Here is a 26,171-nt window from a genome sequence, read left to right as displayed (position 1 = left end):
CCAGGACCAGCTGCTAGTGCGCATGCTCAGGGGCAACAGAGTCCATCTGCTGGTGCGCATGCTCGGGGTCGACACACTGAGTAACGGTCCTGAACGGTTGAAGAGTCGGAATTACCGGCGGAAAGCGAGTTTTCTCAGCTAGACGGACGACCGGGCAGAGACGGGGAAATAAATAACGGTAAACACAAACCTGGGAGTCCGAGCGTCCCGGAAAGCGAAGGGAGCGGATTCAACCTCGCGGAGCGAGTCAGACTTCCTCAGCAACACGTGACTCGGGCCCGCGGCCTCAGTGACGTCCCCGGGCCCACGGTCTGATTGACGGGAGCTTCCGACCAATAGGGAGCGAGCGGGGCGGGTCCTCCAACCAATCGAGGAGCCTGAGGGGCGGGACTAGCGCCGGCTGATTGTCTGATCCGCAGGGCAGCGAGTTTCTCCAGTCCCTTGTTCAGGGCCCGGGGCTAGGGGAGGCTGTTGGCCTTTATTCCCCTTATTGGACACAAGGCTCTTTGTCTCACAACACACTGGCTCAGGTTTTAGCAGAGACTTTTTAAATTCATGAATAAAAGCAGATAAACCTCGTGCTTCTGTAGAACAAACTTTTTAATATTTGGGAGTAAAAGTACAAGTATTTTTCCCTCTGGGGAATTTGTTATTAGTTCCAGGAAACAACAACCACTTGTATTTATAAAGCGCCTTTAATGTAGTAAAACGTCCCAAGGCTTTTCACAGGATCGTTAGAAAACAAAAATTGACACCGAGCCACATAAGAAGATATTCGGGCAGATGACCAAAAGCTTGGTCAAAGAGGTAGGTTTTAAGGAGCATCTTAAAGAAGGAGAGCGAGGTAGAGAGATGGAGAGGTTTAGGGAAGGAATTCCAGAGCTTACGGCCCAGGCAACTGAAGGCACGGCCACCAATGGTGGAGCGATTAAAATCGGGGATGCTCAAGAGGATAGAATTAGAGGAGCGCAAACATCTCAGGAGGTTGTAGGGGCTGGAAGAGATTACAGAGATAGGGAGGGGCGAGGCCACGGAGGGATTTGAAAACAAGGATGAGAATTTTAAGGATGAGACACTTGAGGAAAAGCAGGGAGTGGGGGAGGGTCAAGCCCTTATGGGACAGGGTCGCTAATTCTGTTCTGCGACAGTTACTGGGACAGACTGTATCTCCCCCTCTCCTCCACACAGGGATTTGTAGCAGTTAAAGGGACAGCGATTCTCCTTGTTCTGTGAGATTGTAATTAAAGGGACACTACTCTGAGATGGCTGCGAACTTTTAGTGCCGCCAGCCTTTCTAAAACATCTTCCTTTCTTTGAGGATCTGTGTGAACTCGCTGGTGACTCAGCAGGTTGGATGAACTCTGAAACCTCTTTGCACCGTCAGAACATTTAAAGGGTCTCTCATCGTTTCTGGGGCAGGAGGGCTCTGGTTAACAGTGATCACAATATCATTAGGTTTAAAGTAGTTATGGAAAGGGACAAAGAAAAATCAACGGTGAAAATACCCAGCTGGAAGAGAGACAATTTCAGTGATTTGCGAAGGGATCGAGCACAGGTGGACTAGAAACTAAGATTGTCCACGAAAACAGTGAATGACCAATGGCAGGCCTTCAGGGCTGAGATCGTTCGAGTACAAACCAAGCATATTCCCATAAGGAGGAAAGATGGGGCTTCCAAAGCTGGAGCTCCTGGTGACAAAGGATATCGAGGTTAGAATAAAACAGAGAAAGGAGGTTTACGACAAATGTCAGGTACAGAATACAGTCAAAAACCAGGCAGAATACAGAGAGTGTGGGGGAAATGAAACAGGATGTAAGAAGGGCAAAGAGACAATATGAGAAAAGATTAGTGGGTAACATAAAAGAGAACCCAAAAATCTTCTATAAACATATGAAAAGTAAAAGGATAGTTAAAGGAATGGTGGGGCCGATTAGCGACCAAATAGGAGCTCAACATAAGAAATAAGAGCAGGAGTCGACCATTTGACCCCTCGAGCCTGCTCCGCCATTTAATGAGATCATGGCTGATCTGATCTTGGGCTCAGCTCCACTTCCCTGCCCGCTCCCCATAACCCTTCACTCCCTTATTGTTCAAAAATCTGTCTCTCTCCACCTTAAATATATTTAATGACCCGGCCTCCACAGCTCTCTGGGGCAGAGAACTCCACAGATTTACGACCCTCTGAGAGAAGAAATTCCTCCTCATCTCAGTTTTAAATGGGCGACCCTTTATTCTGAAGCTATGCCCCCGAGTTCTAGATTTCCCCTTGAGGTGAAACATCCTCTCTGCATCCACCTTGTCGAGCCCCCTCAGTATCTTATATGTTTCAATAAGATCACCTCTCATTCTTCTAAACTCCAATGAGTATAGGCCCAACCTGCTCAACCTTTCTTCATAAGTCAACCCCTTCATCTCAGGAATCAACCTCGTGAACCTTCTCTGAACTGCCTCCAATGCAATTATATCCCTCCTTAAACAAGGAGACCAAAACTGTACGCAGTACTCCAGGTGTGGTCTCACCAATACCCTGTACAGTTGTAGCAGGATTTCCCTGCTTTTATACTCCAGCCCCCTTGCAATAAAGGCCAACATTTCATTTGCCTTCCTGATTACTTGCTGTACCTGCATGCTAACTTTTTGTGTTTCATGAACAAGGACCCCCAGGTCCCTCTGTACTGCAGCATTTTGTAATCTCTCTCAATTTAAATAATAATTTACTTTTTTATTTTTCTTACATTTTGCCAACCTGAAAATGACCCATTTATCCTGACTCTCTGTTAGTTTGCCAATCCTCTATCCATGCTAATATATTACCCCCAACCCTGTGAGCTCTTATCGTGTGCAGTAACCTTTTATGTGGCACCTTATCGAATACCTTCTGTAAATCCAAATGCACCACATCCACTGGTTCCCCTTTATCCACCCTGCTTGTTACATCCTCAAAGAACTCCAGCAAATTTGTCAACATGATTTCCCTTTCATAAAACCATGCTGACTCTGCTTGACTGTATTATGATCATATGGAGGCAGAGGGCATGGCTCAGTTATTGAATGAGTACTTAGCATCTGTCTTCACAAAAGAGGATGATGAAGTTAATGTCGCAATAGAGGAGGGGGAAGTAGAGAAATTGAATAAAAATGGATAGAAAGGAGGTGCTAAATAGGTTGTCATCACTCAAATTTAACAAGTCACAAGGTGGATGCATCCTAGATTGCTGAGGGAAGCTAGGGTGGAGACAGCAGAAGCTCCGACCAAAATCTTTCAATCTCCCTCAGATATATGGGAGTGGTGCCAGAGGACTGGAGGATTGCAAATGTTGCACCCTATTTAAAAAAGGGATAAACCTGGTAACTACAGGCCAATCAGTCTAATGTCAACGGTGGGTAAACGACTAGAGACCATTGTCAAGGACAAAATTAATTCTCACTTGGAGAAGCATGGGTTAATAAGGGGCAGCCAGTATGGATTTGTTAAAGGTAAATCGTGTCTGACTAACCTGATTGAGTTCTTTGATGAAGTAACAGAGGGTTGATGAAGGTAGTGCGGTAGATGTTATACATAAGGACTTTTAAAAGTACCACATAAGAGATTTATTCGGAGAATAGAAGCACATGGTATTAAAGGGCTGATGGTAATTTGTGTATATAATTGGCTAAGGGAGAGGAGACAGTGAGCAGTGCTGAGGGATGTTTTTCTGACTGGAGGGAAGTATGCAGTGGGTTCCCCCAGGGGTCGGGATTAGGACCATTGCTTTTCTTGTTATATATAACTGACCTGGACTTGGGTATAGGTGTACAAGTTTGAAGGTTACGGATGATACAAAACTTGGCAACGTAGTAAATAGTGAGCATAGTAGTAGCAGACTTCAGGAGGACAGAGACAGACTGTGAAATGAGCAGACACAAGGCAGATGAAATTAAATGAGGATAAGTGTGAAGTGATGCACTTTGGGAGAAACAACAGGGAGAGGCCGTATAATCTAAATGGGACTATTTTGAGGGGGTGCAAGAGCAGAGGGACCTGGGGGTCCATATTCACAAATCTTTGAAAGTGCCACGGCAAGTTGGTGAGGCGGTTCAGAAAGCGTATGGGATACTTGGCTTTGTAAATAGGGCCATTGAATACAAAAACAAGGAAGTTACACTAAACCTTTACAAATCACTAGTTAGGCCTCAGCTGGAGTCTTGTGTACAGTTCTGGGCACCACACTTTAGGAAGGATGTCAAGGCCTTGGAGAGGGTACAGAGGAGGTTGACCAGGATGGTACCAGGGATGAGGGACTTCAGTTATGTGGAGAGATTGGAGAAGCTGGGATTGTTCCCCTTAGAGCAGAGAAGGTTAAGAGGAGACCTAATAGAGGTGTTCAAAATGATGAGGGGTTTTGATCGAGCAAGTAGGGAGAAACTGTTCACTCTGGGAAGTGGGTCGGTAACCAAACGTCACAGATTTAAAATAGTTGCTAAAAGAACTAGACGGAAATGAGGAGAATTGTTTTCACACAGAGGGTTGTTAAGATCTGGAACATACCATCTGAAAGGATGCTGGAATCAGGTTCCATAGGAACTTCAAACGGTAATTGGACATGTCCTTGAAGAGGACTAGTTTGCAGAGTTCTGGGGATAAAGCTGGGGTGTGGGACAAAATTGGACAGCTCTTTCAAAGAGCCGGCACAGACACGATGGGCCGAATCACCTCCTTCTGTGCTGTTAGATTCTATGATCAGTGTGAAGACGCTGGTGTCTCTTAAGGCTCTTAGAGCTTTTAAAGCTCTTCCCACAGTCAAAACATTTCACGGATCTCTCATCAGCGTGAACAAGCTGGTGTGACAGGAGGTTGGATGAATGATTGAATCCCTTCCCACACACTGAGCAGGTGAATGTCCACTCTCCAGTGTGAAATCGTTGGTGTCCATTCAGCTCCCGGGAGCTTTTAAAGCTTTTCCCACAGTCAAAACATTTAAAGGGGTTCTCTCCAGTGTGAACTCGCTGATGTACCAGCAGGTTGGAGGACCGAGTGAATCCCTTCCCACACACAGAGCAGGTGAACGGTCACTCCCCAGTGTGTAGGTGCTGGTGTCGCTTCAATTCCCAGGAGCATTTAAAGCTCTTCCCACAGTTAGAACATTTAAAGGGTCTCTCGTCAGTGTGAACAAGCTGGTGTGACAGGAGGGTGGATGAATCAGTGAATCCCTTCCCACACATGGAGCAGGTGAACGGACTCTCCCCAGTGTGGAGGTGCTGGTGTCTCAGCAGGTTGGTTGACTGAGTGAATCCCTTCCCACAAAAAAGGCAGGTGAACGGTCTCTCCCCAGTGTGTAGGTTTTGGTGTCACTTCAGATCTATGGAGCTTTTAAAGCTCTTCCCACAGTCAGAACATTGAAATGGTCTCTCATCAGTGTGAACTCGCTGGTGTCCCTTCAGATCCCTGGGGCTTTTAAAGCTCTTCCCACAGTCAGAACACTGAAATGGTCTCTCGTCAATGTGAACTCGCTGGTGTGTTTGCAGGTGGGATGAACAAACAAATCCCTTTCCACACTCGGAGCAGGTGAACGGACTGTCCCTGGTGTGACTGCGCCGTTGAACTTCCAATGCAGACGGGAAACTGAATCCCTTCCCGCCGTCTCCACCTTTACCCGGTTTCTCCCCGGTGTGACGGTGCACGTGTCTCACCAGGTCAGGCAATCGGCTGAAACCGCGTCCACACACCGAACACGTGTGCGGTTTGTCATCGCTGCGATCGCTGCTTTCTCCTTCCATGTACAAAGGCCGATGATATTCAGGTCCGGATGAATCGGGCGACTCTGTCAGATCTTGACGTGATGTTTGGTCTGAGCTTCCCACCTGTAACTGCTCCACTTCTATAACCCTGTGGTGGCAAAAACAGGAAAGCAGATTATTATCTTAACGACAACAGATTGGGAGAAGGGGAAGTGCAACGAGACCTGGGTGTCCTTGTGCACCAGTCGCTGAAGGTAAGCATGCAGGTGCAGCAGGCGGTTAAGAAGACAAATGGTATTTTGGCCTTCATAGCAAGAGGATTTGAGTACAGGAGCAAGGATGTCTTGCTGCAGTTGTACAGGGCCTTGGTGAGACCGCACCTTGAGTATTGTGTGCAGTTTTGGTCGCCTTATCAGAGGAAGGATGTTCTTGCCATGGAGGGAGTGCAACGAAGATTCACCAGACTGATTCCTGGTATGGCAGGAATGACATATGAGGAGAGATTGGGTCGATTAGTCTTATATTCGCTAGAGTTTAGAAGAATGAGAGGGGATCTCATTGAAACTTATAAAATTCTAACAGGACTAGACAGACTAGATGCAGGAAGGATGTTGCCGATGGTGGGGGAGTCCAGAACCAGGGGTCACAGTCTAAGGATAAGGGGTAAGCCATTTAGGACTGAGATGTGGAGGAATTTCTTCACCCAGAGAGTGGTGAACCTGTGGAATTCTCTGCCACAGAGGGCAGTGGAGGCCAATTCATTAAATATATTCAAGAAGGAGTTGGATATATTTCTTGAGGCTAAAGGGATCAAGGGATATGGGGAGAAGGCAGGGACAGGGTACTGAATTTGGATGATCAGCCATGATCTCATTAAATGGCAGAGCGGGCTCGAGGGGCCGAATGGCCTACTCCTGCTCCTATCTTCTATGTTTCTAAGCAGGAGTCGGCCATTTTGCCGTTCCAGCCTGCTCCGCCATTCAATAAGATCCTGGCTGATCTTCTCCCTCATCTCCACTTTCCTGAACTATCCCCATATCCCTTGATTCCCTTAATATTCAAAAATCTATCGATCTCTGTCTTGAACATACTCCACGACTGAGCCTCCACAGCCCTCTGGGGTGGAGAATTCCAAAGATTCACCGCCCTCGGAGTGAAGAAGTTTCTTCTCATCTCAGTCAGCTGTGGCTCAGTTGGTAGCTCGTCTCTGAGTCACAAGGTTGTGGGGTCACGTCCCACTCCAGGGACTTGAGCACATCAATCTAGGCTGACCCTCCAGTGCAGTGCTGAGAGACTGCTGCACTGTCAGAGGGGCCGTCTTTCAGATGAGATGTTAAATCGAGGCCCCGTCTGCTCTCTCAGGTGGACGTAAAAGATCCCATGGCACTATTTCAAAGACGAGCAGGGGAGTTATCCCCGGTGTCCTGGCCAATATTTATCCCTCAATCAACATAACACAAAAAACATTATCTGGTTACGATCACATTGCTGTTTGTGGGAGCTTGCTGTGCGCAAATTGTCTACCACATTTCCTACATTACAACAGTGCCTACACTCCAAAAGTACTTCATTGGCTGTAAAGCGCTTTGAGACGTCTGGTGGTCATGAAAGTCGCTATATAAATGCAAGTCTTTCTTTTTCTTTCTAAATGGCCGACCCCTTATTCTGAGACTGTGACCCCTGGTTCTAGACTCCCCAGACAGAGGAAACATCCTCCCTGCATCTACTCTGTCAAGCCCTGTAAGAACTTTGTATGTTTCAATGAGGTCACCTCTCATTCTTCTAAACTCTAGAGAATATAGGCCTAGTCTACTCAATCTCTCCTCATAGGACAACCCTCTCATCCCAGGAACCAGTCTGGTGAACCTTTGCTGCACTCCCTCTATGGCAAGTATATCCTTCCTTAGGTAAGGAGACCAAAACTGTGCACAATACTCCAGGTGTGGTCTCACCAGGGCCCCAGTAAGACATCTTTACTCTTATACTCAAACCTCTTGTAATAAAGGCCAACATACCATTTGCTTTCCTAATTGCTTGCTGTACCTGCATGTTAACTTTCAGTGACTTGTGTACAAGGACACCAAGGTCCCTCTGAACACCAACATTTCCCAATCTCTTACCGTTTAAAAAATACTCTGTTTTTCTATTTTTCCTACCAAAGTGGATAACTTCACATTTCTCCGTGTTATATTCCATTTGCCATATTTTTGCTACTCACTTAGCCTGTCTATATCCCCTTGAAGCCTCCTTGCATCCTATCTATATATATAAATCGGTACTTCTGTCTGTCATTCTGTCTGTCATCGCGTGTGCGTCTTGCGGGTATGCGCTCAAAAGTTACAGGGCGTACCTACGCGCGCGTTACCTCCAAAGAAAGCTTACGCTTCCGAGACGGTTTTAAGCGTATTTACGTTTCGGCCGGGCTAAGATCCCGCCCGCGGTATCCCAAAAACCTTCAACGTTCCGCTCATTAGCATCTCATTATCCGCTCATTAGCGAGAGAGTGACCTCGAGCTCGACCAATCGTACGCCGGGTTGCTGGCGTGTGCTGCTGGGCCAATCGGTGCGCGTGTGGCCGGGCTTTATCGTTCTGAACCGAGGTGAGTCGCCGCCATCTTGATTCCAAACTTTTCCTTTCTTTTTCCCGCTTTCAGCGTCTTAAAAAAAAACGTTGCTTTTAAAACACATATTGTTTTAAAAAAAAATGATTTAGAAAGTAATTAACTTATCTAATCCCATTAATTTTCCTACCTTTCCCCGTTTTTCCAGGTAGGCCTAGAAGCCTCGGCGTCTCCTCCGCACCCACGCCCGAGCTAGGCACCTCCCGGCCCCACTCGAAGGCTGGAGGGCCGAGCCTCAGCCCAGCGCCGCTAGGGTGCGCGCGCAGCAGGAGCTCAGACGCGGCGTCTCTCTCTGGCTAGCGTCCAGCGTTACCCTGGCAACCGGGCCCGCCGGACGTCTGGCACAGCCGCAATCGGCGGTCTTCACCTGGGGGGGGGGGGGCCGCGACCCTCAGGGGGGGGGGGCCGCGACCCTCGGGGGGGGGGGCCGCGCGCGCAACAGGAGCAGCTGAGACGCGACTTCTCTCTCTCTGCTCGGCCGGGGGGCGGGGCTTGGTCAGCGTCACGGTTACCCTGGCAACCGGGCCCGCCGGCCGAGCCAGAGACGCCGCGTCTCAGCTCCTGCTGCGCACGCAATCGGCGGTCTTCACCTCGGGGGGGCCGCCCTCCCTCCCCTCCCGCTACCTTCCCCCCCCCGCCTCCCTCCCCTCCCTTCCCCCTCCTTTCCCTCCCCCCCTTCCCCTCCCCCCCTCCCTCCTCACCCTCCCCCCACCCCCCCTCTCCCTCCCTCCCCCTCTCCCTTCCCCCTCCCCTCCCCCTTCCCCCTCTCCCCCTCTCTCTCTTCCCCCCAGTCGCTCTCTCTCTTCCCCCCCAGTCGCTCTCTCTCTTCCCCCCAGTCGCTCTCTCTCTCTCTTCCAACAACAACATGCCCTCGAAAAAGCCTCGGCACCGCTGGGCACTTCAGCTAGTGTAGTATACAGCAACACACATAAATGCGATGGAAAGATGGCTCCCAACTTCCCTTAACTCCAATCCTCTGATTTCTGTTTTGTAGCCATCTTTCCATCCATTCTGCTGCCTGGCCCTTCACTCCACACGGCCTGACCTTGCTCATCTTCTAGACCTTACATACTGTTATGGATAGCAAGCTGGTTACAAAACAGAAAACAGAGAGTAGGGGTCAGGAGTAGCTACTCAGACTGGCAAAAGGTGGAAAGTGGTGTTTCACAGGCTGGGCCCACTGTTTACATAAACGATTTGTACCCAGGAATCAGAAGAACAATTTCAAAATTTGTTGTTGGCACCAAGTTGGAGGATAAAGTTAATACTGAGGAACACTGTGACAAAATACAAGAATATATTAATACCTTTGCAGAATGGGTGTGTAATTGACAAATGAATATCAATATAGATAAGTGTGAGGTGGTGTATTTTGGTAGGAAGAATGAGGAGGCCACCTACTACATGGAAATTAAGAGTCTAAATAGGATAGAGGAGCAAAGTGATCTCAGGGTCCAGATACACAAATCACTAATAGTAACAATGCAGGTTAGTAAGGCCATAAAATAAGCAAACCAAGCACTGGGGTTCATTTCTAAAGGGATAGAATTGAACAGCAGAGAAGTTATGTTAAACTGGTATTGAAACTTAGTTAGACCACACTTGGAATAGTGTGAACAGTTTTGGTCTCCATATTATAAAAAGTAGAGACACTGGAGAAGGTGCAAAAAAGACTTGGCCTGTCTATATCCCCTTGAAGCCTCCCTCTGTACCCAGGTCCCTCTGTACATCAGCATTTCCCAATCTATCACCATTTAAATAATACTCTGCCTTTCTGTTTTTCCTACCGAAGTGGATAACTTCACATTTATCCATGTCATACTGCATCTGCCATGTATTTGCCCACTCTCTCAACTTGTCTAAATCGCCTTGAAGCCTCTTTGCATCCTCCTCACAACTCACAATCCCAACTAATTTCGAGTCGTCAGCAAACTTGGAAATATTACATTTGGTCCCATCATCCAAATCATTGATGTAGATTGTGAATAGCTAGGGCCCAAGCACTGATCCTTGTGATATCCCACTAGTTACAGCCTGCCAACCTGAAAATGACCCATTTATTCCTACTCTCTGTTTTCTGTCCGTTAACCAATCCTCAATCCATGCTAGTATATTACCCCCAATCCCATAAGCCCTAATTTTGTTTCTTAGGCAGTCCCTCGGAACCGAGGATGACTCGCTTCCACATTAAAAATGTGTTTGCAGGTGACTGATGAGTCCAATGCGGGACCTACAGTCTCTGTCACAGGTGGGGCAGACAGTGGTTGAAGGGGCGGGTGGGTGGGGTGTTTGGGTTGACGTGCGCTCCTTGTGCTGCCTGCGCTTGGCTTCCACTTGCTCCCGGCGAAGAGACTCGAGGTGTTCGGCGCCTTCCCGGATGCTTCTCTTCCACTTTGTGCGGTCTTGGGCCAGGGATTCCCAGGTGTCGGTGGGGATGTTACACATTTTCAAGGAGACTTTGAGGGTGTCCTTGAAGCGTTTCCTCTGCCCACCTGGGGCTCTCTTGCCATGCCGGAGCTCCGAGTAGAGCGCTTGTTTTGGGAATCTCGTATCGGGCATGTGGACGATGTGACCAGTCCATCGGAGCTGATTGAGCGTGGTCAGAGCTTTGATGCTGGGGATGTTGGCCTGAGCAAGAACACCGATGTTGGTGTGCCTATCCTGCCAATGGATTTGCAGGATCTTGCGGAGGCAGTGTTGGTGGTACCTCTCCAGTGCTTTGAGGTGCCTGCTGTATATGGTCCATGTCTCTGAGGCATACAGCAGGGCGGGTATCACTGCTGCTCTGTAGACCATGAGCTTAGTGCCAGGTTTGAGGTCCTGGTCTTCAAACACTCTCTCCCTCAGGCGACCGAAGGCTGCACTGGCACACTGAAGGTGGTGTTGGACTTCGTCGTCGACGTCTGCCCATGTTGACAGTAGGCTCCCGAGGTATCATAATCATAATCATAATCAACTTTATTGTAATTGTTAGTGCACAAGTGCAGTACAACGAAATGTAGGCTTGCGGCTCCCGAGAGTGTACATTTAGATTAAGACATTTAAACATTCAACATTCATTTGGCTTGTAATACATTAACATAAACATAACCATAATAAAGTGCATTGGCAGATGTGCAGGCTTTATAGTTTATTTGTGGAGTTCAGTAGGATGACAGCCCTGGGAAAGAAGCTGTTCCTAAATCTGGTCGTACGGGTGCGAATGCATCTGTATCGTCTCCCAGATGGCAGGGGGGTGAACAGACTGTGGCTGGGGTGGGTAGGGTCTTTGATGATGGACCGTGACCTCCGTAAACAGCGTTTCTGGTATATGTGCTCTATGGTCGGTAGCCGGGTGCCGGTAATGCGTTGGGCAGTTTTGACTACCCGCTGCAGGGCTTTCCGGTCATAGTAGCTACAGCTGCCATACCATACTGTGATACAGTTCATCAGGATGCTCTCTATTGTGCAGCGGTAAAAGTTAGAGAGGATCAGGGGTGACAGGTTACATCCCTTCAGCCTCCTTAGGAAATATAGGTGCTGCTGGGCCTTCTTCACCAGAGAGGAGGTATTGAGGGACCAGGAGAGGTCTTCCGTGACGTATGGAAAGTGGTCCACGTTGTCCAAGGCCTTGTCGTGGATTTTGATAATCGGGGGGCAGTAGTGTGTGGCGGGGGCAGGTTGGTAGAGGACCTTTGTCTTATGGATGTTTAGTGTAAGGCCCATGCTCTCGTACGTTCCAGTGAAGGTGTTGACAATGGTTTGCAGTTCGACCTCCAAGTGAGCGCAGACGCAAGCATCGTCTGCATACTGTAATTCGACGACAGAGGATGGGACAACTTTGGATCTGGACTGGAGGCGACGGAGGTTGAACAGTTTCCTGTTTGTTCTGTAAATTAGCTCCACTCCAGTGGGGAGCTTACTGAGGGCGAGATGAAACATTGCAGCAAGGAAGATCGAGAAGAGCGTTGGTGCGATGACACAGCCTTGCTTGACCCCGGTCCGTGCATGAATTGGGCCTGTGGTGGAACTGTTGGTCAGGATCACGGCTTGCATGTCGTCGTGAAGCAGGCGGAGGATGGTGACAAATTTTTTGAGGGCAGCTGAATTTGAGGAGGACACTGTAGTGTCCGAGTATCAATAATACACGGACTGCAGGAGAACAATAATAACAGGTATTTACTGAACAGAGGGTAAACTTAAGACTGAAGTACAGAAGCCTGCTATGGCTTTATATACAGGTGTGGTCACTGCTGGTACTGCAGTATAAAATCAGTTCTCTCTTAAAGGTACATACACAACAATTCCTCCCCTTTTAGATAAACAGTACATAACATTCATTTAACAACTAAATAATAACTAATTACAATTACAATTTTCTCTGTACTATATACATCAACTGAAATAATCATTTATAAGTTCAGTCTTTGAGGAGGCTTCCTGATCCTGACTGGATAGCGCCTTTCTCGAGTATCCTGTTCTTGCAGCGGAGTCGATTCTGGCTCATTGTCATTGGTTGGTTCGTCAGCTTCCAATACCACTGCTTCTGAGGTAGACGCAATCTGTACTTCGGGTTCATTACCAGGTGCACATGCTCGTGGTATGGTTTTGGCTTGTTCCTGTGACTCTAGAATCTGGTCAGCATGGCGTCTCACGATGCTCTCTCCAACGTCCACTGTGTACATTAGTGGTCCCTGCTGTGTGCATATCGTTCCTGGCTGCCATTTTTCTCTTCGGTAGTCACGGGCCAAGACTGGTTGCCCTATCTTGAAGCTCCTGGTTGGCTTCTCATTGATGTGCTGGAATTGCTTATCCTCAACATCTCGTCTTATGTTTGGTTTGAGCAAATCCAGGCGACACCTTAGCCTTCGGTTGAAGAACATTATGGCTGGAGCTTGGTTGGTGACTGCATGTGTCGCATTCCGGTAAGCAAACAAGAAATTATCCACCTTGTGTTGCAGTGGTATGTCGTCGTTATACATCGCCTTTATTGCCTTTTTAAAGGTCTGAACAAACCTCTCAGCCAATCCATTTGTGGCTGGATGATATGGGGCAGATGTGTAATGTTTCACCCCATTATTCCTCAGAAACCTCCGGAAATCCTCGGACACAAACTGTGGCCCATTGTCGGAGCAAATCTGTTCTGGCAAGCCATTCCTGGCGAAGATGGTCCGTAGGACTGCAATAGTTTTCTCCGTGGTGGTGGAGGACATTTTGATGACCTCTGGCCATTTCGAATGGGCATCCACAGCGATTAGAAACATTGAGTCCATAAATGGACCAGCAAAATCAATGTGTACCCGTTGCCATGTAGATGAGGGCCACTCCCATGGGTGTAGCGGGGCCTGTGGTGGAGCGTTTTGGAGCTTCTGGCATCCTGTGCATCTCTTGGTCATATCCTCGATTTCTTTATCGATTCCCGGCCACCACACAAACGCCCTGGCTAGGCTCTTAATTTTTACCCCTCCCAGATGACCCTCATGAAGCTCATTGAGCACTTGTGGTAAACCACTTTTATCGTTCACTATCGTTACACTATAGTTATCACTGTTATATCGTTACTCTATGGTTATCACTGTTCACACTGTTGTATCAATATACGAGGTCGCCTCTTGTCACGCTGATATACCTGGGCTGACCACTGCTGACTCCGCCCATGACTCCACCTACCTGCCCAGGTATAAAGGTGGTCGACTGGCTGGCATTCCTCCTTGTTGTATCCGATCACCCACGAGGGTGGGCTCTGTTATTGAGCCAATAAAAACCTATAGTTACTTTCCTAACTCGTCGCTTTTCATTGGATGAATTGATAGGTATATCAATTTTATTGGCTACATTTTAAAATGTCGTTCCCTGAGCAGCAAAGCGAGCAGTCAAACGACCAGCCAGACGCCGAGCTACAACAGCCACAGCAGCCAGCTTGGCTGCGAGCCCTCAGACCACCGTACCTGGATCTAAACCCACAGGCAGCAAACTCAGCCCTCGACTTCGAACACTGGCTGAGCTGTTTCGAGTCCTACCTGGGAGAATCCGGTATGCCTCAGAGATCCAAGCTAAGAGTTCTGACCGCCCAACTGAGCCCTAAAGTATTCGCACTCATCCGGGACCTTAAAACATACGAGGACGCCATCAACCGGCTGAAAAGACAATACCTGAGCCCGGTAAATTCCATGTATGCCAGACACCTCCTAAGATCCCGCCCGCAACAGCCAGGAGAGACCGTGGATGAATTTTTACAGGTGCTGCAAGCACTCGGCAGAGACTGTAACTTTAAAGCGGTAATGGCGGCAGAAAATACTGAAGACAATGTCCGCGATGCCTTCGTGAAAGGCCTGCGGCCCGACTACACACGGCAAAGACTACTGGAAGCAAAGGACCTCGACCTGGACAAAGCTGCAGCCCTCGCTCGCTCCCTGGAAGTGGCCCATCGGGACCTCGAGGCATACTCAAGGTACTGTAACCTGCGACCCTGGGACTCTGGACCGACCCCAATACCCCCCGCAGCACCCCCCCCCCGGGACCTACCTTAGCGTCGGCGTCCCGGAGCCGATCGGGACCGCCACCCCCGGTACTGGCTGCGACCTCTGACCCCCGCGATCGGGCCGCCGGCTGCTTCTTCTGCGGCCAGGCGAAACACCCGAGGGCGCGCTGCCCAGCCAGGAACTCTACCTGCTCAAATTGCATGAAGGCCACTTCGCCAAGGCCTGCAGAGGTGGATCATCAGAGGCCAGCAGTGCCTCAAGCGAGCTGTGGGGGCGGCCATCTTCCATCAAGGCCACAGAGGCCAGCACCCCCACACGTGAGTCATGGGGGCGGCCATCTTTGATCCAGGCAACCGACACCAGCAGTGCCTCATGTGAGTTATGGGGGCAGCCATCTTCTCCGCCATTTTGTCCAACCTCGTGGGAGACGCCATTTTACCCACCACGCCCGACCGCCACCGTGCCTCTAGACCCGACTACCGCCTCAACCGCAGACTACAACAACTCGCTCAGCTATACACTAGCCTCCGTCACACTGGACCAGGCCCGCCCGCATCACCTGTCCAAGTCGATGATGGACATCAAAGTAAACGGCCACGCCACGACCTGCCTGTTCGACAGCGGAAGCACGGAGAGCTTCATCCACCCAGACACGGTGAGCCACTACTCCCTCCCTGTCCTGCCAACGCGCAACCGGATCTCGATGGCATCGAGGTCACACGCCACAGACATCAGCGGCTACTGTGTTGTGACCCTGTCGGTTAAGGGTACGGAGTATAAAAATTTTAAACTCCTCGTCCTGCCCCAGCTATGCGCTGCCATCCTACTAGGCCTAGACTTCCAATCCCACCTCCAAAGCGTCACGCTAGCATACGGCGGACCCCTCCCCCCACTCACAGTCGACAACCAGCAGATTTTAAACCGCCCACCGCGTAACACCTGCGGCCTATCCACCCTCAAGGTCCCGCCACCTTGCCTGTTCGCTAACCTCACCCCCGACTGCAAACCCGTCGCTACCAAGAGCAGGTGGTACAGCGCCGGGGACAGAGCTTTCATTAGCTCTGAGGTGCAGCGTCTCCTGAAGGAGGGCATCATCGAGGGGAGCACCAGCCCCTGGCGTGCCCAGGTCGTGGTCGTTAAGACCGGCAATAAAAACCGCCTGGTCATCGACTACAGCCAGACCATAAACAGGTACACCCAGCTGGACGCATACCCCCTTCCCCGCATATCTGATATGGTCAATCAGATTGCGCAGTACCGGGTATTCTCCACCATCGACCTTAAGTCGGCCTATCACCAACTCCCTATCCGCCCTGAGGACCGCCAGTATACAGCCTTCGAGGCGAACGGCCGCCTCTACCACTTCCTTAGGGTTCCCTTCGGCGTCACCAACGGGGTTTCGGTCTTCCAAAGGGAGATGGACCGGATGGTTGACCAGAACGGGCTGCACGCCACGTTCCCCTATCTAGATAACGTCACCATCTGCGGCCGCGACCGGCAGGACCACGATGTTAATCTGGAGAGATTCCTCCGTACGGCCCAACGGCTGAACCTCACCTACAATAAGGATAAATGTGTGTTTAACACCTCGCGCCTTGCCATCCTCGGCTGTGTAGTAGAGAACGGAGTCATCGGCCCCGACCCCGAAAGAATGCGCCCCCTCATGGAGCTACCCCTCCCCCACTTTCCAAAGGCACTGAAGAGAACCCTGGGGCTCTTCGCCTACTATGCCCAATGGGTGCCCAATTATGCGGACAAAGCCAGACCCCTCATGAAGTCCACATCCTTCCCCCTTACGGAGGAAGCGTGCGCAGCCTTCTCCCTCATTAAGGGAGACATTGCCAAGGCCACAATGCACGCAGTGGATGAGTCCATCCCCTTCCAAGTCGAGAGCGATGCATCCGACTTCGCCCTAGCCGCCACCCTTAACCAGGAGGGGAGACCGGTGGCCTTCTTCTCAAGGACCCTACAGGGCCCTGAGATCCGACACTCGTCGGTCGAGAAGGAGGCCCAGGCGATTGTGGAGGCGGTACGACGCTGGAGGCACTACCTGGCAGGCAAACGATTTACCCTCCTCACCGACCAACGTTCGGTCGCTTTTATGTTTAATAACAAGCTGAGGGGCAAAATCAAGAATGACAAGATCTTGAGGTGGAGAATCGAGCTCTCCACCTATGATTATGATATCTTGTACCGGCCAGGTAAGCTGAACGAACCCCCCGATGCTCTGTCACGAATTACATGCGCCAGCGCGCAAAGTGATAGACTTCAGACCCTCCACAACGACCTCTGCCACCCCGGGGTCACCAGACTTTACCACTTCATTAAGGCCCGCAACCTGCCCTACTCCATCGATGAGGTCAGGACCACGACCAGGAACTGCCAGACCTGTGCCGAGTGCAAACCGCACTTCTTTAGGCCGGACAGAGCAAGCCTGATCAAGGCCACCCGCCCCTTCGAGCGCCTGAGCATCGATTTTAAGGGGCCCCTCCCGTCCTCTGACCGTAATGTGTACTTCCTCAACATTGTTGATGAGTACTCCCGTTTCCCCTTTGCCTTCCCCTGCCCAGACATGACCAGTACCACGGTCATTAAATGCCTGAACGACCTCTTCGCCTTGTTCGGGTTCCCAAACTATATACATAGTGACCGGGGCTCCTCCTTCATGAGCGAGGAACTCCGTCAGTTCCTACTAGCGAGAGGTATTGCTGCAAGCAGGACCACCAGCTACAACCCCCGAGGGAACGGCCAGGTGGAAAGAGAGAACGCGACGGTATGGAAGGCCATCCTCTTAGCCTTAAAGTCTAAGGGCCTCCCAACCTCCCGCTGGCAGGAAGTCCTCCCGGCAGCGCTGCATTCCACCCGGTCACTACTTTGCACTGCCATCAATGCCACCCCCCATGAACGAATGTTTGTTTTCCCCAGGAAGTCGACTACGGGAACCACGCTACCAACCTGGCTGACCTCTCCGGGGCCCGTCTTGCTGTGAAAGCACGTGAGGGCCCATAAAACGGACCCCCTGGTCGAGAGGGTGGACCTCCTGCACGCCAACCCCCAGTACGCCTATGTGGCATACCCAAACGGGCGGGAGGACACAGTCTCCTTACGAGACCTCGCACCCTCGGGCACTCTGGAGACACCACCTTCACCCCCCCCCCACCACCCCCCCAATTCCAGCCAAGGTAGACAGCATGCCGGAACCCCACGAGCCTTCGCCGACCATGCAGACACCAGCATTAACACCGGATAATGCAACACCGCCGCTGCGACGATCAGAAAGGCTTACGAGGCCTCCGGACAGACTGACATACCAGAACTGGTAGTACACTTCACCCCGCCGGACTCAAATCTAAACAAGGGGTGAATGTGGTAAACCACTTTTATCGTTCACTATCGTTACACTATAGTTATCACTGTTATATCGTTACTCTATGGTTATCACTGTTCACACTGTTGTATCACTATACGAGGTCGCCTCTTGTCACGCTGATATACCTGGGCTGACCACTGCTGACTCCGCCCATGACTCCACCTACCTGCCCAGGTATAAAGGTAGTCGACTGGCTGGCATTCCTCTTTGTTGTATCCGATCACCCACGAGGGTGGGCTCTGTTATTTAGCCAATAAAAACCTATAGTTACTTTCCTAACTCGTTGCTTTTCATTGAATGAATTGATAGGTATATCAGCACTCTATCTCTCAACTTGGGTGGAATTACCACTCGGGATCCACACATCAAGGTCCCCCAGCACACTGACAGCTGGTCTCTCCTTGTCGAGAATGCTGGCAACAGTGAGTCGCCATGTGCTGGCCATCCCTTCACCGTCAAATCATAGACCCGAGAGAGTGTCGGGTCATTTCGGGTTTCCTTCTCTATACTTGAGTTTGTAACAGGTAGACATTCGACTATGGTCGCATGGAATATCTCAACAGGGTCCACTGCAGGTGCTTCCTCTACTGTAGGCGCGACAGCCCATCAGCGTTTCCATGCTGTTTCGTACCCTTGTACTCTATGTCATACTGATGTGCCCCTAGAAAAAGTGACCATCTTTGCAGCCGTTGCGCCGTCATCACCGGAACGCCCTTCTTTGGGTTAAAAATGGAGACCAGGGGCTGATGATCAGTCAGTAGGGTGAATTTCTGCCCGTGCAGATAGTGATTGAACTTCTTCACCCCCCACACCAGGCCGAGGGCCTCCCTGTCAATCTGGGCATAGTTACGCTCGGCTGAGGTTAATGAGCACGACGCAAAGGTTATTGGCCTCTCTGAACCGTCAAGGAATTTGTGTGACAGCACCGCTCCAATGCCTTAGGGAGACGCATCACATGCCAACCGAATCGGTAGTGTTGGATTGTAGTGGGCCAATACTTCTTTTGAAGTGATTAGGCATTTACATTTCTGAAAGGCACGCTTACACTCATCACTCCATTTCCATGTTACTCCAGTTTGCAGCAGGGCATTCAGTGGGTGCAGAATTGTAGATAAATTCGGCAAGAACTTATGGTAGTAGTTCACCAACCCGAGAAATGACCTCAGTTGCAACACATTTTCCGGTGCTGGAGCCTTGACTACAGCCTCAATCTTGTCTGGCGACTTATGCAACCCTTCCTCATCAATCATGTGGCCACAATACGAGATTTGTCTCCTGAAGAACTCGCATTTGGGGCAGTTGGGTCGTAGCCCATATTCCTGTAATCTAGTGAGCACCTGCTCCAGGTTGGCAAGGTGTTCACTGTCATTTTCGCCCGTAACCAGGATGTCGTCCAAATAACACTGGGCCCCCGGGATCCCTTGCAGGACTTGTTCCATCGCCCTCTGCCAAATAGCCGGGGCTGATGCTACCCCGAATACCAGTCAGTTGTACTGGTAAAGACCTTTGTGAGTGTTTATCGTGAGGTATTTCCTAGATGCTTCTTCCACCTCCATTTGTAGATATGCTTGGGCCAGATCAATCTTCATAAAGCGTTTCCCTCCAGATAGTGAGGCGAAAATATCTTCTATCCGTGGAAGTGGATATTGTACTGTGTGCAGGACTGGGTTCACAGTTACCTTGAAGTCCCCACAGATGCGAACCTTCTTCGGCTCCCCAGGCGTGCTGCTCAATGATTTCTTCATTACAGCAACGATGGGTGTGGCCCACTCACTCCAGTCCACCTTGGACAGCACAGCCGAATGCTCCAGACTCTCCAGCTCTGCTTCAACGGCTGGGCGGATCATGTACGGTACCGGTCTGGCCGTAAAAAATTTTGGGTTTGCGTTATCTTCGATTTTTATCATTGCCGTTACTCCTTTTAGAGTCCCAAGTCTTTGTTGGAACACCTCTTTCGCGTCAGTTAGAATTTTTGACAGTCGTCCAGGTGTGACGTCATCATCCTTTTTGTCAGTCACAGTTAGCGCCTGAATGGAATGCCAATCCAATTGTATTTTTCGGATCCATTCACATCCCAATAATGGTGGTCCTCCATCTTGTAGTATATATAGATACAGTTTCTGTGTTTCCTTGCCGTTGTATTTAACTGGCACCCTTATTTTTCCTCTGGGATGGACTTTTTTGCCCCGTGTATGTCTTCAATACAATGGACATGTCCTTCAAGGGTATGTGTGAGAATAGCTGCTCATAGTCTCGTCGATTCATGACAGTTAGGGCTGATCCATCTTTACTTGGGACCCTGCTATCATGAGGGTGACCCAAATGGTTCGGTGATCCTCCTTTGCGATCACGTTGTGTAACTTTAGACAACTTAGTCTCCTGCTCCCGGAGTCATTATCACTCCCCTGATCTTCCGAACTACTGTCTGTCATTTTTTTTACTTTCTTGTACTTTTCCTTAGTAGTTCTTTTAGTGTTGGTTTTCTTTCCCGACCTGCAGACTCTTGCTATGTGTCCCATTTTCCCACATTGCCTGCATACTTTGTCCTTAAACCAGCAGTCCTTCTGAACATGGGTTGTTCTGCCGCAGCGATAGCACTTTTCTGCTCCATACGCCATTTCGTTAGCGCTGTATTCTTGTGGTTTCTGTTGTATTTCCGCAGCTCCCCGTGCTGCTGCTTCGTAAGATACTGCCACGCTGAAAGCCTGTTCTAGCGTCAGGTCCTTTTCCGAAAGTAGTCGTTTCTGGGTTCCTTCACTCTGGAGCCCGCAGACAAACTTATCCCGTAAGGTGTCTGCCAGTCCTGCTCTGAACTGGCAGTGCTTCGATAACTTGCGTAGTTCCGTAAGATAGTCAGCATTGCTCTCATCTTTGTGCTGATTTCTTTTATGGAACTTGAATCTTTCTGCTATCAGCAGCGGTGTAGGGTTTAGGTGTTCCTGTAAGATATTAACAGTCTCTTCAAAACTTTTCTCCATTGGTTTAGCTGGGGTAATTAAATTCCGCAATAGGCCGTACGTTCTCGCGCCCATCAAATTTAATAATACCGATGCCTTCTTTCCATCGGCCACCTCATTTGCCTTGCAGTACACTTCAATTCTTTCCACATACGTGGTCCAATCTTCTACCTCGTTGTCGAAAGCAGTGATACTGCCACTCTTCGGCATCTTGGGTGATTTAAAATGGCGCCTCCCGCGCTTTTTCTTCTTCCCCAATGGATTAAAATGGCGCCTCCCGCGCTTTTCCTTCTTCCCCTTGCTGCCACGCTGCTCCTAGCGTTCTACAGGGTAATGGCAGCGACCCGCGGCTTCGGCGCGTCTCACTTTTCCTTCCCCTCGTTTTATTTTCTCTACGCTGCCCGGTTCTTGAGCACCGACCGCGCCCTGTGTGCTCATAAGAACATAAGAAATAGGAGCAAGAGTAGGCCAATTGGCCCCTCGAGCCTGCTCCACCATTCAATAAGATCATGGCTGATCTGATCCTAACCGCCAATCCACTATCACAGAACCATCTCCTGAATCTAACAGAATTAGACACACGAAATAGGAGCAGGATCAGGCTACACGGCCCCTGGGCCCGCTCCGCTACCCACAGGGCCATGACCAATCCGAACCTAGACTCATGTCCAAATTCCTGCCCGCTCCCCGTAACCCTTAATTCCCTTTACTTCTAGGAAACTGTCTATTTCTGTTTTAAATTTATGTAATGATGTAGCTTCTACAGCTTTTTGGGGCAGCATATTCCATGGACCTACCACCCTCTGAGTGAAGTAGTTCCTCCTCATCTCAGTTTTGAAAGAGCAGCCCCTTATTCTAAGACTCTCTCTCTTTTATTCTAAGGCTCCACCCTCTCTCTCTCTTTTCCTCCCGACGACGCTGCACGGCCCCTTTGCAGAGCCGCTCGATCGAGCTCGAGCCTGCCGCAGTCCGGAAGGGTCAGCGCACTACCTGCTACCAGCACAATTTGCTGGAACACCTTGACTGGCGAGCCAAGCCCAGCTCTCCACAGCCTCCCCTGCAATTCTCCGAACTCCGATGGATCCTTGGGCGGTTGCCCGCGGTCGACGCCCGTTGCTCTGACTTCGACCTCCAAGAAGCTTCTTCTCAGGGAAAGATCCCCGTGAGGTGATGCAGTACTGCAGGTGAGTTCGAACCTGCTCGTCGCCAGTGTAGTGTCCGAGTATCAATAATACACGGACTGCAGGAGAACAATAATAACAGGTATTTACTGAACAGAGGGTAAACTTAAGACTGAAGTACAGAAGCCTGCTATGGCTTTATATACAGGTGTGGTCACTGCCGGTACTGCAGTATAAAATCAGTTCTCTCTTAAAGGTACATACACAACAGACACTCCATAATCCCTCACGGTTGACAGTGTCGAAGGCCTTTGTGAGATCAAAGAAGGCCATGTACAGCGGTTGGTGCTGTTCCCTGCATTTCTCTTGTAGTTGACGCGTGGTGAAGATCATGTCCATTGTGCCCCTTAGTGAGCGGAATCCGCATTGCAACTCTGGGAGGAGCTCTTTGGCCACTGGGAGAAGGCAATTGAGGAGGATTCTTGCTATGACTTTCCCTGTGGCAGACAGCAGGGAAAAACCTCTGTAATTACCGCAATCGGACTTGTCACCTTTCTTGAAGATGGTCACAATTACGGCATCTCTGAGATCGCCTGGCATGCTCTCCTCCTTCCAGATAAGAGAAATGAGTTCATGAATTCGCGCCAGTAGTGCTTTTATTTAATAACCTCTTGTGTGACACCTTATCGAATGCCTTCTGAAAATCTAAATACACCACATCCACTGGTTCCCCCTTATCTATTCTGCTAGTTACAACCCCAAAAAACTAACAGATTTGTCAAACATGATTTCCCTTTCATAAATCTGTGTTGACTCTGCCCAATCTTCTTATTATTTTCTAAGTGCCCTGTTACCATGTCCTTAACAATAGATTCTAGCATTTTCCCCACTAAGGATACCAGGCTAACAGGTCTTTAGTTCCCTGTTTTCTCTCTCCCTTCTTTCAGCAACAACAACTTGTATTTATATAGCACCTTTAACGTAGTAAAGCATCCCAAGGCACTGCACAGGAGTATTGTAAGACAGAAAATTTGACACCGAGCCACATAAGGATACATTTTGGCAGGTTACCAAAAGCTTGGTCAAAGAGGTAGGTTTTAAGGAGCATTTTAAAGGAGGAAAGAGAGGTAGTGAGGCAAGGGATTCCAGAGCTTAGGGCCGAGGCAACAGAAGGCACGGCCACCAATGGTTGAGTGATTATAATCAGGGATGCTCAAGAGGGCAGAATTAGAGGAGCGCAGATATCTCGGGGGTTTGTGGGGCTGAAGGAGTTACAGAGGTAGGGAGGGCCGAGGCCATGGAGGGATTTGAAAATAAGGATCAGAATTTTGAAATTGAGGCGTTGCTTAACTGGGAGTCAATGTAGGTCAGCGAGCACAGGGGAGATGGGCGAACGGGACTTGGTGCGAGTTAGGACACGGGCAGCCGAGTTTTGGATGACCTCAAGTTTACGTAGGGTGGAATGTGGGAGGCCAGCCAGGAGTGCATTGGAATAGTCAAGTTTAGAGGTAACAAAGGCATGGATGAGGGTTTCAGCAGCGGATGAGCTGAGGCAAGGGCCGAGATGGGCGATGTTACAGAGGTGGAAATAGGCGGTCTTTCTTAAATAGTGGGGTTACATTTGGTACCTTCCAATCCGCGGGAACCATTCTAGAATCTGGAATTTTGGAAAATGACAACCAATGCATCCACTATCTCTTTGGCCACCTCTTTCAAAACCCTAGGATGTAGGCCATCAGGTCCAGGGGATTTATTGGCTTTCAGTCCCGACCTTGGTTTGTAAAGAAGTCTCTCATGCAATACTTCGTCAAAGGCCTTTTCGATGTCCAGGTACACTACACCATTTAATTCAGGATACGCCCCATTTAATTCGGGACGTCGTCTCTTTCAAAAAAGTCTAAGAAGTTGGTTAGGGAACATCTATCATTAACGCTGATTCTCTCTCCACAGATACTGCCTGATCTGTTGAGTATTTCCTGTTTTTATTTATAATAGAGAAGGGTGAAGCTGTGTCTGTGCCTCTAACGGCAGCTGCCCAGACACAGCTAAGAATGAGTGACGGGGACAATCCAGATTCCTCTTTCAGGTTTTCTGGGGAGGATGTCAGGAGCCCAGCGCGTAGGCACGGGACAGGCTCAGCGCGGTCGCTGGGCGGAGCTGCAGGTTGGCGGGAGTGGGGTCGGGAGATTAATAAACTGCGGGTAGGCCGCGCCGCAGGGTTTATAAAGTTGGAGAATGGCCACAGGCCAGAATGAGATCCAGCAGCCCGGTCTGTGTTCCACCGGATGGCAGCGGTGAGGCTTTTTCTCGGTGACAGGCGCGGGTTACGCGCCGCAATCTTGGTGGAGGAAAGACAGACCGGTTCCATCTGCAGCACAGCCATCTTGGTACAGAGTGTGGGCGGGGCTTCAGGGTCCCAATGACCAGGAGAGACAATCATTGACTTATTCATTTTAGTCTCACTCTGCACACAGCGGGTGTAGAACTGAACCCAACCAGAGCAGAGGGAGGGGGAAAACTGGGAGTGGAGGAAAGAAATGTTGGAGATGGTGCGATGGGTTTGGATTTCAGCACAGGGAGGAGGGAGAGTGTGTGGGACGGGGATTTACAGCTTTGGGGGAGCAAGAGAGGAAAGAATGTTCCATAGAAACTAGAATTGTCTGTTCTTTATTTTTATCCTGTACTTACAGTGATGACTTTTGTAAACTCCTTTTACAGGCTGTTAGAAAGGGAGGAATTGCAGACAGGAAACTCAAACCAAACATCACGTCAAGATCTGACAGAGTCACTCAATTCATCAGGACCTGAATATCATCGGCCTTTGAATGTGGAAGGAGGAATGTTTGTCTGTTCTGTCTGTGGGAAAAGATTTCAAACATCAGTGTGACTGGAAAAGCACCGAGACACACACACCCGAGTGAGAGTGTTCCAGTGCACTGACTGTGGAAAGAGCTTTAACCAGTTACACAGCCTGAAAAAACATCACACCGTTCACAGTGGGGAGAAACTGTACACGTGTTCTGTGTGTGGACGAGGTTTCAACTGATCATCCAACCTGGAGAGACACAAGGACACCCGCACCAGAGAGAAACCGTGGAAATGTGGGGACTGTGGGAAGGGATTCAATTACCCATCCCAGCTGGAAACTCATCAACACAGTCACACTTGGGGAGGCCGTTCACCCTCTCCGTGTGTGGAAAGGAATTCACTCACTCATCTGCCCTCCGATCACACCAGCGAGTTCACAGTGATGAGAGACCTTTTAAATGCGCTGATTGTGGGAACTGCTTTAAAAGTTCTGAGGGACTAATTCAACATCAGCGAGTTCACACTGATGAGAGACCGTTCAGTTGCTCTCACTGTGGGAAGAGGTTCAGGCATTCTTGCAACCTCATTGTATACCAGCGAGTTCACACTGGGGAGAGGCCATTCACCTGCTTCGTGTGTGGGAAGGGATTCATTTGTTCTTCCCAACATCTGAGACGCCAGCGAGTTCACACTGGGGAGAGGGCATTCACCTGCTCTGTGTGTGGGAAGGAATTCACTCAGTCATCCCACCTCACTGTACACAAGCGAGTTCACACTGGGGAGAGTCCGTTCACCTGCTCCATGTGTGGGAAGGGATTCATTAAATCATTTCACCATCTGAGACACCAGCGATTCACACTGGGGAGAGGCCATTCACCTGCTCCGTGTGTGGGAAGGGATTCACTCAGTCATCCAACCTGCTGACACACCAGCAAGTTCATGATCGACTGCAGGGGTTGGATTCTGCTGATATTGCTGCTGTTAATCACAGCCAGGACTGAACCATGTTCATTCTGGTAGTTCGCGTTTGTTTCTGCTGATGTTAATAACTCCTATAACTGGGCTGGAGTTTAATATTTTGATATGTCAAATAAATCAGCTTTGTTTCAAACATA

At 49.7% G+C, this 26,171-nt stretch overlaps 1 protein-coding gene across 1 annotated transcript; it reads left to right on the top strand.

The window, feature by feature from the left end:
- LOC147119197 (uncharacterized) lies at positions 1 to 26,171 on the top strand. Its single transcript, XM_085984896.1, has 2 exons — positions 1 to 178; positions 24,967 to 26,171. Exon 2 carries the CDS (start codon positions 25,348 to 25,350, stop codon positions 25,978 to 25,980), a length of 633 nt encoding a protein of 210 aa, XP_085841022.1. The 5' UTR covers positions 1 to 178; positions 24,967 to 25,347; the 3' UTR covers positions 25,981 to 26,171.

This window comes from Somniosus microcephalus, chromosome 4 (assembly GCF_052327205.1).
Source record: "Somniosus microcephalus isolate GS21.2 chromosome 4, FLI_Smic_1.0, whole genome shotgun sequence".
NCBI lineage: Eukaryota > Metazoa > Chordata > Chondrichthyes > Squaliformes > Somniosidae > Somniosus > Somniosus microcephalus.
Note: the sequence above shows the minus strand (reverse complement) of the source record. Positions and strands in the feature narration are given on the sequence as shown.

Excerpts from the sequence above, each read along its gene's own strand:
- LOC147119197 (XM_085984896.1), top strand. The coding sequence starts at position 25,348 with ATGTGGGGACTGTGGGAAGGGATTCAATTACCCATCCCAGCTGGAAAC.